The 12869-nt window shown below is 37.4% G+C and overlaps 1 protein-coding gene across 1 annotated transcript in view; it reads left to right on the top strand.

Annotated features, from left to right (window-relative positions):
• Positions 1–12869, top strand: part of AKT3 (AKT serine/threonine kinase 3) — a gene marked incomplete at its 5' end in the record, with an annotated part of 143192 nt that overhangs the window by 73869 nt on the left and 56454 nt on the right. Inside the window, 2 exons of the mRNA XM_084261784.1 lie at positions 9470–9581; positions 11443–11587. Coding sequence (XP_084117910.1) covers positions 9470–9581; positions 11443–11587 — 257 coding nt within the window. The remainder of the gene's footprint in view (positions 1–9469; positions 9582–11442; positions 11588–12869) is intronic.

Genomic DNA, 12869 nt, shown 5'->3' with positions numbered 1-12869 from the left:
AGTGCTGCATATTTGAAATATGTTTTAAGTTACTTAATGCTCGTCCCCAGACACCTAGACTCACCAAAAAACTGTTCTGTGTTATTTAACCATACGCTTAGAGATAAATGAAGGTGATGTAATTAGGCTAGTGGGAAATTAATTGTGGAAACTTAAAACTGGTTGAGATGGGTTTCCAGAGGTAAATTCAGAAGTGTGAGTTTACCTGGACTGGCTGGTTCAGAATCAGTTTAGCTCTTTTCAGGTAGAGACAAGCAGTAGCAGGTAATCAAGCTATTGTAGCTTGAAGACAGACTCTTGATTGAGTGAGTGGGTGTGCATTCGTAGCCCACTTCAACTGAAAAATAAAATATGTTAATGTAAATTGCTTTTGCTAAGGCATTTATGCAGTCAGAACCAGTTTAAAAATAATTTAGATTCAATTGGTATAACTTCTCTGTACAGGCAGAGGCCTGAAAAAAAAAAATCCACCACATCCTGGCTTTTAAAACTCCATTATGCTTTTTTGGAACAAAACTTGGAACCCTGGGTGACAGGACGTTCTCCCTCAGTGCCACCCTCAAAACCCACTGGTTTTGACTGGTCTAGCATTGCTGAAGTGAAATCCACACTGCTTTGTGTAAACCACTTTGGTGTTTGGTCATTTGCTTTATTGATAAAAACTTCCCACATATGCAATGAGTATGTAGGTAATCACGTAGCACATTTGGGATGAGGCATCTCTAAGAATTGGCCCTTTGCCTTCATTTTGATCTTTACATAGGGAATAATTGGGAAGAGCTGTATCCCTTCACAGTAGCCTTTGAGCTCTGGCCAAAAGTGATGTCACCTGGAATTTCTATCATATCTGGAAAGATAGTACTTTCTAAGCACTCTGTGATACAGCTATGCTTTTCCTTGTCTTTGAAAAGAAAAGGCAAACAGTTATTGTGAGAAAGTAACATTTTATAACATGTTTTCCTTTACTTTTGTTTTCTCTGCAGAAATGATTATCAATGAACCTTGGCTAGTCTAAATGGGGAAGCTGTGCTACTTTTTCCTAGTCTTAGTCTTTCAGTAAGCCAGAGACAAGGCTTTATTATTTTGGTGATTTGAAAGTCTTCAAATAAGGGAAATGGAAAGGTTTCAGATGTATGATGTTAGGGCTATAAAGAATTCTAAAGATATAGGTAGAAAAATATATATGTATGTTTTAAGTGAGATTAAATTATGCATCAAAATACTTTGGCGTTAGGCATGATCTTATGTGCAGCTCCACAATTAACTTTTCAATGAGATTTAAGTTTAAAGTCCCCGGGTTTTTTAATTGTCACAACGCTAGATGACATGGATGAAGAGATAAGCAAGTAAATGTAGATACCTCTAATTACCAAATAGATTTCATTCCAAAATAATAATGATGCAATTGCATAAATAATGTTCATTCAACACTGGAAATACTTGTGGGGAGAAAAAGGCAATGTATATGCAATGTACTGCATATAAAATACATCTATGGAAATTTTAATTCAAATCTAATGTGTATAACCAATGTTACTGTCTGTGTTGGAGGGGGAAATGTTTAGCTTTCTGGAAAATTGGACCAGTAATTTGCTTTAGGAGGGTTTTGTATTACTTTTTGAATGATTTCTAGGTGCTGTAGTTGGTCATTTGACTCAAAATCTGATTCAGTTGTTGGCTTGGGTCATAAATGAGAATGAGTTCTTTAGTCTCAGCCTTCCATTTTATTGGATGGTGCTTTCAAAGACACCAGTATAGCATACTGTGATTTCCAGTTATCTCTAAATAGGGCCTGGTAATACTACGACCATTCAAAGTTGAAGTTTATAGGCAGGTCTGAGAGTGTTTTATGCTGGTATGATACATTCAGTTACATAAACAAAATTGGTGTGTTTGCCTGAAAGACAGAGAAGGATTTATAATTTCACTGTCTTCTGTGAAAACAAAAGAAACCCCAGACAAAACCCAACAATAAGATGGAGAAATTTCCTGTTTTCATTCTCCTCCTTGTGTGAAGGGGCAACTAGCAAACTAGTTGCAATGACCAAAAGACATGGATGCTACTTCAGTACTTTTTTGAGTGTTGGAAATAAAAGACTTTCTAACATGATGAAGTGCATCAAAGGCGATCTTTTACAGCTTCTAGGAATATTTATTTTTTGTGTTTATTATGCAGTCATATATGTTGTTGTATCATTAAAGTACATATAAATACTTGTTGTGAGCCCAAGCCCCACTGAAGTGGGATTTCTACCCATACAGAACAAAAAGTCAGTCCCTGCTCCAAAATACTAAAATTCCAAATATAAAACAAGGGACAGCAGATGGATGCAAACAGATGGGGGGAGTATGAGAAAACAATGAGACAGTATTAGCCTGTAGTACAGGCAGTGGTCTCAGCACATCAACAATTAATCCATTGTCAAGGTTAGATTTTTACTCTCGTCTCCCTTCTTTTCTCTCTCCCTCCATCTCTCCCTCCTCCTGTATTTTATGACATGGTAAAGGAGAGTTTTAAGGAGGGTTTAAAAGAGAATCAGTATGGCAAGCAGTCAGAAATTAGAAATGCTTTTTAGAAATGCTGCTGAAATTCTAACAGTAGAAGGATGAGAAGGATGGGTGGCATTTTGATACTGAATAAAGAGTGATACCAAGGATGAGGGTAGGCTGCAGGGACAGACCGTGTTGAAAAGCTACCCTATATTTGATGTGACAGAGCTGGGTAAGAAATGAGGAACACGAAGAGAAGAGTGATATGATCAGTGGAACAATAGACAAAAGTTATCTTTTCAGCAGTTTTGGGGTATGTCATGTTTAGGGGAACATTATGTTTGTTGGGACCAAAGAAGGGTTATTAAATCATTCAGATAAACCTATATGTAACCAAACCTATTTTAAGGGTCATACTCCCCATAGATAAAATGTAATGAGAAAAGACAGAGCCTTTTAGAAAGCCTCAGAAAAGGAGGCTTCCCGTAAGGAGTAGCTAAACAAGTGGGAGAATTGAGAGAGGGTCAAGCTAAGGATGTGTGTGTGGGGTTGTGTGTGCACATAGACAGATACGGAAAATCCATGTTTTTTCATATGGATATGAACAAAAGCATGAGTATCTGTCTCAGCGTTATGAAAATGGTGTCTTAGTTCTGCTATTTGTCTACTACTTGTCTAACAAAAAGGTCATTGGAGAGAAGTGTGGATTTGGAGCTGAGAGTAGCTATAATGGAAAAAAGTATTTGTAAACAGCATGTTCATTAAATTTTGACAGGAGAAAGAAAAAAATGGCAGTACCATCTAAACAGACAAAGGTTGAGACAGAAGTGTTTCTCTTGTGAAGGAAAGACCAAGAGAGGAGGAAAAAAAAATCAGGGTTAACTTGTAATGCAAATAGATACTACACAGGGAGTTGTGTAAAGATAGCTCTATAAATGCATATATTCTAAACAATGCAAATAGTGGTTCGATACTATTTAGTTTGTGTTGTATGATAATCCCAGGAATTTATCTTTTGTGTTTAAAACTCAATCTCTATTAGAAATAATTTCTCAAATCTGCAACCTTCTGTTCATTTTTTACTGCAGTTTTTTATGGCTGTTTGTAGTTTAATATTCTTGTCTAGCCATATCAACAAATTCTGCTGAAGTTGAAAGCTTCCATATATGAAATAATAAAGTGGTATTGGTGCTCTTTATAGTTTTTATGCTGAATGAATGCATTTAGGAAAAGAACACTGGTAATTATATGGTTAAAGTTATAGAATGCAAACTTTAAACTTTTTAATAAAATCTGAACAGATGATCTGTGCTTTTTTTTCTTCTTTTTTTTTTTTTTTTGGAACTGGCAGGTTTCAGGCCCTCTAATTGGCTTCCCAGCTTTGCAGAGTAATTACAGCTTCAAGCAAACTTTGTCATCTGTGGTTCAGAATGGTGTAAAGTAAACAGAACGTTTTGAAATACAGTTTGTAGTTAGAGTTGCTCAGGAGAGTTTAACTAGCATAACTACTTAATTTAGATAGTAACAATTATTTGGAAAAGGTAGTCTAATATTTTAGAATTGTCAGATTGTTTGTGGATATGGAGACAAAAGTTAACCTCTGACTTTTTTTTCTTAAAAAAAAAAATATCCAATACTCGAGAAACATCCATGGCATGTCTTTGTACTGATTTTATTTCATTTTTTCCATTTTCTGTGTAGACCCAAAAATGGCCAAACGAGTGCTACAGATTTGCTGGAACAGAGTTGTCAAATTCTGTTACTGATTCTGTATTTTGCTGCTTCGAACAAGTGTTCTCCCCCCAGGTTTTTTTATCCCCTCCAATATTAAAGGGGAAGATTCTCATACCCATTCTCATACCCGATGTTTAATCCCAGCAAGACAGAAAGCTTTAGGATAAAAATACGTAATTCCAAGTTGTAGATGGCTAGCATACAAGAACACAAAGTTGAGTCTGTCTGTTTACTGGCTTACTCATCTTTTTGAATGATAATTTAGACTTCCAACTGTTTTGAGTTGAGATTCAGCCCTTTAATTACATGTGTTTATGTATAGTAGCAAACTTGAAGACATTATGGTAGAGTGTTCTCTACTCTTGGTAATGACCCAACTATCACTCGAGCATTCAGAGCCAGCTCTCAGTAGCCAGTTTCACTCGTTCTTCTGTGCTTTTGTAGTTTCCAAACTATTCTCTCTCTCTAAAACTACAGTGTTTTTTCCAGTAATTAGCAGAAAAATATTTTGGTAATTAGCAGTAACTGTGTATTAGAGTACTTATTCATCTTAATAGATTTTTTTTTCCTCTAGCTGTAGGTGAAAGACATTCACAAGTTTTTATTCATGCTGCAATCATGACAGGAATGTTGTTAATCCCATACATTAGTATACAGCAGCACATGAAGCATGTGGGTGTACTAAATATCAGCAGACTTCAGTTTCTTTTTTCTACTTGAGAGGGATGGGTAGCACACCACTTCTAGAAATACACTGGTCCTCCGCTTCTTTCTGAAACTCTTTTCGCTTCAGAAGGGAAGGATACAAAGATATTCAATTCTGACCTTCCTCAAGGAAATGAAATCTTTAGCCACCCTTAACAGAATATTAAAAAAAGCTCATTAAATTTTGCTAGATTTTATTTACTGATAGCACCCTTTGGTGATAGTGAAATGGCATTTTTGGGTTGGGTTTTTTTAATGTTTTCAGTGCCAGTTTCAATTGCTAAGGTATTTTTTATTACCTTTAATTGATTTTAGTTAATCATCTGTAATGAAAATGCTTTGTGAATTACAGAGCTTAGTGTCTCCATCCATATGTTTTGTTCTTGCTAATAATGTACATCATCACTTTAAGGACGGTCTGAAAAATTAATACAGATAGTACCAATAATACATCGATATATTAGATATGAATTTATATAATGTACATAGTAATATGTATAATATATTCATGATACTATATATAGGTAAAGAGCGTATTTTAGTCAGCATTTGGATATAAGCAGGCTTAATTTTCTTAGTTCCAAGTTTTGCGTGCTTGAGTTGGCAAACTTAAATTAATGCCATTTTAATGTATGCATTTTTCCTGTGTATTTCCTATTAGCAAATGAATGGTGATATTTAAAATCTTCGGCTCCATTACAGGCACTGGAGGGGATGTGCTTTTTAATTGGTGCAGGCTTTTCTGCAGGTTTGAATTTGTACCTTTTTTGCCTTCAGATTGTCCTAATGCAGTCGCCTCACTTTTCTGTCCTGGCAGCTTCCTTTGCCTTCCTTCTCCTAAAACAGCTTCTCTGGTTTATCTATACTCTAGCAATCCCCCCAAGCTTTCCTTTCTCACACAGATTCCAGTCTTTTCTCTGTCCCATTTCCACTCTTCTCCCTTTATTCCCTAGTCTTTGTTCCTGACATCTCTTCTGTAAATAACTTGCTGGATGCCATCTTTTCCATATTGGATTTTGCCTCCGTGAGGTAGTTTCTTTCTCTTATTGTCTGAGGAATAGGATGAGGCATTATGACTATAGGAGAAAGCTTTCTATTTAGCAGGCAGGAGATAACTGTAACCTCTGGATTGTACTCAATGCATAGATTTTAAATAATTTTATGCTTTAGTGATTGTTATTGTAATTTTTTACCCACCTCCCACTGCACTGTTATCCCTCCCACATGTAGTGTGGCCAGATGCGTTACATTTTCACAGGAATACTAAAAGGATATCAAAGGTCTTGTCTTGCCAAGTTTTAAGTCTCTTCTCCAAGAAGTAGTATTTTCCAGCAGTGTGCAGCTTTAGGCAGACACCCAGCGAAGAAAATTTCAGCCTACATGATTGAAGTGTGATAGGATTAAGGATGAGCGGATGGTTTTGTCAGGAGTAAGATGAGATAATCTTAGAGCAGACAATGCTTCTAGTCTCTTCTGTTACGAAGGTAACCTGACACGTTCCTTAGAGCTACAGATGAGGAAATTAAGAAAACAAATAGCCTGTTAAACCTAGCTTCACTGTCATCATGAGCATAACTTGGACTTCAATCATGTCCTTGAAGATGGGGTGTTTTTGATCTCATGATTAATACTTGCACCAAGATACAAGCCTGGTTAAGTTTCCTAAGCAGCTCTACTTCATCATGCTCCCTGAGTTCCTGTCATCTGCTTCTGTTCCTCTTCCAGCTGTTGTTTTAAATTCCCTCTTCCTATGTCCATGCTGCTATAGCTCTTTTCTCTAAATGCTGAGGATGGCTCTCATCCCATCCAAGACCTAGCTGAGTTAAAAAACACAGTGAAGCTAGATTAGTATTTCTCTTTAGAGTCTCCATGGTATATGCACATTTATTAAGTGTAATGTCATCTCCTTGACCAGTCAGCAGTCTCACTTACATAATAATTTATAGATGAATGGTGAATGTATTTGTTTGTGCATCAAGGAATACACATCTACGTAGTGTAATATTTACTGAACCCCTCTTTTGGTTTTTATATGTGTGTTCCTCAAGGTTCTGAGCTGTTCTGCTAAGCTGCAGGAAAAAATCCCATTGACAGACACATCCACTTCCACTCTTCTTTGCTTTTTCAAATTAAAAAAAATTGCAGTTTGTACAAAGGCTCTTAAATCAAAGTGTCTTTTCAAAGACCGCCCTAATATCTGTTCTTTCATGCCTGTATTAAGTATGTCTGCTGATATTTGGTGGGGTTTTATATCATGGAGACAGAGGGCATTTCTTAGGTATTTGTGTCCCAAATTGTTTAGGTGTTCAGTCATACGAATCAATGTCTTGAATTAAGGCTTTAAGAGCATTATGAGCTAGTAATATTAAAGAGAATTGCTTTAAAGTATTTCCAATATACATCTGCATTTCAGGTCAGCTACGAGTATGCATTTTATACGATTAACACTGGCAATAAGGCATAAGAGAGAAAGCAAAAGCAGAGTAATGGGCTCTTACATATGTTGGGTGTTTAGAAATTTGCTGGACTGGAGGCAGTTCCTTGGAGAATATTTAAATCTTAGTGTTGTGAAGTTGTGGGTGATAATTGAAGTTTCAGGACCCTGAATTTGTGAAGAAAAAAAAAAAAAAGGTCAAGTTGGTATAACTTATTTCTGTGAAAGAATAGCATGCCTTGTGTACATGTCCTATAACATCGCTTTTGTACAGCATTGATATTAACTAGAATAAGTAAAATGTAATTCACCAAGAAGCGCAAGGTTTTATGCTAAAGAATAATCAACTACTTCAGGGTCAAATGGTAGGCAGTAGCTCTACCAAAAGGAAGTTAGTGATTTGTAAGTGAACAGGAATTCTGTTGCCATATTGATTATTGATTGATTTGGACTGATAAACGATGGTGAGTTCCAGTTGTTGCTCCTTTCCTTGGGGCCATGGCAGGTTTGATGGTCTGTCAGCTGATGATTGGATGTCAAAATGAGCCTTCCCTACCTGCCTCTGAGCAGGAAACAGTCAAGTTTGCTAAAGTGAAACACAAGGAAAGGGTCTGAAGAAGCTGCCACCAAGATCTGGCAGACATTCATTACTCAGGACTTCAGCTGGCAAAGGGGCGGAAGAAATTAAGAAAAGCTTCAATAACAACAGGAAGATTTTTTTTTTCCCTATCTTAAGAGACTCTAGCTTTTGTGTTTGTGTATCCTTGGTGGGGATTGGACTAGATGACCTTTAAAAGTCCCTTCCAACCCAATACATTCTATGATTCTATTTGTGAGCCTGATAAATAATTTTAGACCACACATTTGATCCAGACCAGCTTTGAATGAGCGATAGCATTCCAGATCATGGGATGTGAGGTTTATATCTATTTCATGGTACTACAGGAAAATAGATTACATTTTGACAGGGTAACCTTAACAAAAATGTCTAAATATATCTGCATGAAGAGAGTTCTGGTAGTTCAGTGGTTTGCAGATGTAATGTTTAGTGCAGTATGCTACATCATGAAGTATAATACTGACTGCCATTGAAACATTGCATGAATTAGCAGTGCTGTGGTCTTGTGACAAAGGAGTAATAGATGGTAATAGATTGTCTACTGTATGTCTAGAATTGTGTGATAAGGAAGATCCTGGATGTGAAAGCACAACCTGTGAGGACAGATTGGTTGAACTGATTTAGGCAGGAGAAGGTTGAAGTAGTGTTCAAGTATCAGGAAGGGTTAGCTCCTGAAAAGATCAGGTAAATTAGTCAATAAGGCAAGAAATGATATGCTTGAATTACAGGAAGAGTTGCATTAAATGCTAGAAAAAAATCTTCCAGCTATAACAATTTATTTCCTTCAAGTTGGATAGAATAGTTTGTTACAGAGGTTTTGATATTACTACTTGTTGTGGTTTAGCCAAAACCAGGACACTGCTTTTCAGAGACTGTAGAAAGACTTTAGAGAAATGCTTATGAGAAATAGTGTAGCTAGATCCAATTTTGCCCTGGGGCACAAAAAGATCTAGATGGTTTCCCAATGCAGCCCCACTGGGGGTGTGTGTGATTATTCTATATGTAATAATCAGACTACTTTCAACATCTGAATTTTCTCAGGGTATTTTGAAATAAATCTAATCCTGAGGTGACAGTACCAGGGGTATATTGTGGCACGGTTACCACTGAAGGGAAATGTCATATTCCTCCTGCCAGGTACAGATGGAAAAATGTGCCTGTGGCTACTGCTGTTACCTTGGCATACTAGAGCAATCCAGGATCTAATACTCTTCTTATCCTCATAACACAGTCCTAGCTTGCAAATGGACATCACAGTCTTTATATGGGCAACAATACAAGTTCCATCAATTCCACTGACTGTTTTCTTCATCTTATGATTATTACCTACTATCTTTTGTTCAAGTTGGTTATATTGCTGTTCTTTATTTCCTTGTACATGCTGGATAGGTATACATAAGCTGTATGTGTTTTGTCTGAGTAATTTATTTGCTTTTCACATGTTCACTGGCAATGTATAAAAGAGGCAATGTCATGTATTTCTCTAGAATGTCAACTAATGAAAACAGAGCGACCAAAGCCAAACACATTCATTATCAGATGTCTTCAGTGGACCACTGTCATAGAGAGGACATTCCACGTAGACACTCCAGAGGAACGGTGAGGGTTTTATTTTTGTTTTGCTTTCCGTGTTCTTTATGCAGAAGCTTTGTCACAGTCTCTGCTGGGACTGCACAGTAATCAGTACTTTGAACTGTGACACCCTGAGCACATCTGAACATTTTTTTGAAGAATTTCTAAGTAGTTTCTGTAAAATGTTCTCTGAGCTCGTAGCTTGTGTAAGAACTGTCATCGAGAAGATGGGATGAATGTGTTCAAATAAACCAAAACTGTGTCATGCTATAGAATTGTAGAATCATTTAGGTTGGAAAATACTTTTAAGATCATCAGGTTCAACTGATAACCCAGAACTGCCAAGTGTACCACTAAACCATGTCCCTAAGCACCACAGTGCCTCCAGGGACAGTGACTCAAACACTTCCCTGGGCAGCCTGTTCCAGTGATTGACAGCCCTTTTGGAGAAGGGTTTCCTAATATCCAGTCTAAACCTCCCCTGGCACAACTTGAGGCCATTTCCTCTTGTCCCATCATTTGTTACTTGGGAGAAGAGACCAACACCCATTTTGCAGGTCACCTTGTCATAGAAGGAGCTCAGGATAGCCAAGCAGGACCTGCCTTTCATGAACCCATGCTGACTGGGCCTGATCACCTGGTTGCCATTATGTGCCGCATGATGGCACTCCACATGATCTACTCCATGCTGGCACCAAGGTCAGACTGACAGGCCTGTAGTTCCTTGGATCCTCCTTGTGCCCCTTCTTGTAGATGGGCATTGGCTAACCTCCAGTCAACCAAGACCTGCCTGATTAGCCAGGACTGCTGATAAATGGTTGAAGGTGGCTTGACAAGCACTTTCACCAGCTCCTTCAGTACCCTTGGGTGGATCCCATCCAGCCTCATAGACTTGTGTGTGTCTGAGTGGTGTAGCAGGTTGCTAACCATTTTCCTTTGCATTATGGGGACTTTGTTCTGCTCCCTCTCCCTGTCTTCCAGCTCAGGGAGCTGGGTACCTGGAGAACAACTGGTGTTACCTGCTAAAGACTAAGTCAAAGAAGGCATTAAGTACCTCATCTGTTGTCACTATGTTTCCCTCACCCCTCATCCAATACAGGATGGACATTGTCCTTAGCCCTCCTTTTGTGGCTATTGTATTTATAGAAACATTTTCATTGTCTTTCATTAATCCCACTAGACTCCTCCTGTATCCCTAAGTGGTGGAGTGAAAAGCAGGAGGTACTGCACTTGGTGTGGGACTATGGTGTGCTGGTGGACTGGCTGATCTGTCTGTGCTGGTTAACCAGCATGCAGAATAGCTGTGGGCTCATCTGCCCCTGCTTGTCCCTCCAAGGAAACCCTCATTGGGCCTGTCCCTCCAGGTCACTGGGTTTTATGATACTTGTAGGAATTTGATTATTTTTGAGGGCCTCTTCTCAGGGGAATTTGAAATTAGTCAACAAGTTGAGTTGTAAGAGGAGACAGACAAAGAGTTGAACACACAGCATGGTTTAATAAATCTTACATGTTTTATGTAAAAATGCCTCACAGGGAGGGAGAATACCAAAAATTCTCTTAAAGCGCCAAATTATTATCAGATATAATTGGCTAGGAGATGACATTCTATGCTCTGACCTGTGTTACATCTGAAGTAAGTGTTTTCAAGTTTTCACTATTAAAATATTTACAAAATCAGACACTGATAATTTTTGATATTAGCTATGCAGTGATCCTTTTTGTTGCTGGTCAACTTCACCATCTTTAACAGTGCAGAATTTGGAAAGAAATTGAAGTGATTAATTTACATGAGTCTTCTGCTGTGTAACAGCACATAAAAATGGTATAGAGCTTTTATTTGGATGTATTTTATGAGTTTCTAATAGGGATGTTGGCTTGTTTGTGATAGGGAAGAATGGACAGAAGCAATCCAGGCTGTAGCAGACAGACTTCAAAGGCAAGAAGAGGAGAGGATGAACTGTAGTCCAACTTCACAGATAGACAATATAGGAGAAGAGGAGATGGATGCTTCAACAACCCATCATAAAAGAAAGGTAATGACATTAAAAAATAACTGACAAGGCTAATACACAAATAACTTTTGTAGAAGAGTCTAGTTGGGGAAAACAATATACAGGGAGTAGTATTTCTACATAAATTTCAGTATATTGCAAGCATAAAAGTACTTATTTTATTTCAGTAAAGCTGAACTGTTCTACTTTTATTTATTTGTTATGCTATCTGATATAGCACATCTGAAAAATGAAGTTCAACCATTCATGTTAACATTCTGCTTATTGTTTGAATATTATATCTGTCTTTTTGTTTGTTTACTCTTTTAGAAGTATGGTAATAAAATATTTTCTTTAGACAAGTAGATTTGCCCCCATTCTCATGCAAATAATACCCAGTACAAATTAGATAATTTGCATGAGAAAGGCTAGCAGGATTTGGCTTTTAATGACCTTGTTTTTTGCTCTCTGGGAAAATAGCTCAGCTTTAGTTTTCAATGAAGAAAGAGAAAACAATGTTTTATTTTCCTTTTGCAGTCCTTCACAGCTTTTGATGTAAGTAGGAATGTGTACGTTATTTGCCATAACATACTCATATCTCCAGAGTCAACAGGATAAACATGCAATTAATACCGTGTTTTAAAGATTCAGTGACATACAAAAAAAATTGCATATTATTTTATGTTTCCATTTTATCCGGTGATTCTGTAAGTATGGGCTACTCTTAAAAGAATGGATCATTCAAACAGATGTCTCTCATTTACTATGTAGGATTGACACGACTCAAGAAATGCATTGAAACTACACAAGAAATGATAAGCTGATTCTGTAGGATTGGCTTCGTTCTTTCTAGCTGGAAGCCAAACTTGTAGGAAACTAAGTGGAAGTCTGCTGACAGAGCAAAATAGTCTTATAGCTAATGCAAGTTGAATGCCTTTGAGTGCTGAACAATGAAAAGAAATGGTGAATGCATGCCTTTATTCATAGAGCATGTTTTGTTCCTAGGCACTATATGAAACAAGAATCAGAAAAATCAGTGGCTGAAAACTATACAGCAAAGGTGTCATAGTTCTACCACGTCCTAACTTTTGAGAACTTGAATTATCAGTGCAAACATGGTTCTTTCATGATGTTTCATTGTATGCCATTTTCTAACCTTTTTTTGGGCTATAGAAAAAGGTAAAAACTAATTATATAGAGCTGTAAGAATACTGTCATCGTACATTGTCAGGTTGACATTGAACTTTTAGCCTCACAGCATAGATGTTTAATGGTTCTGCTCCAGGGTAAAATATGATAAGTGACAGCAAGACAGAGACAGCAT

Source organism: Gallinula chloropus, assembly GCF_964237585.1.
Source record: "Gallinula chloropus genome assembly, chromosome: 3".
In the NCBI taxonomy this organism is placed as follows: Eukaryota; Metazoa; Chordata; class Aves; order Gruiformes; family Rallidae; genus Gallinula; species Gallinula chloropus.
Note: the sequence above shows the minus strand (reverse complement) of the source record. Positions and strands in the feature narration are given on the sequence as shown.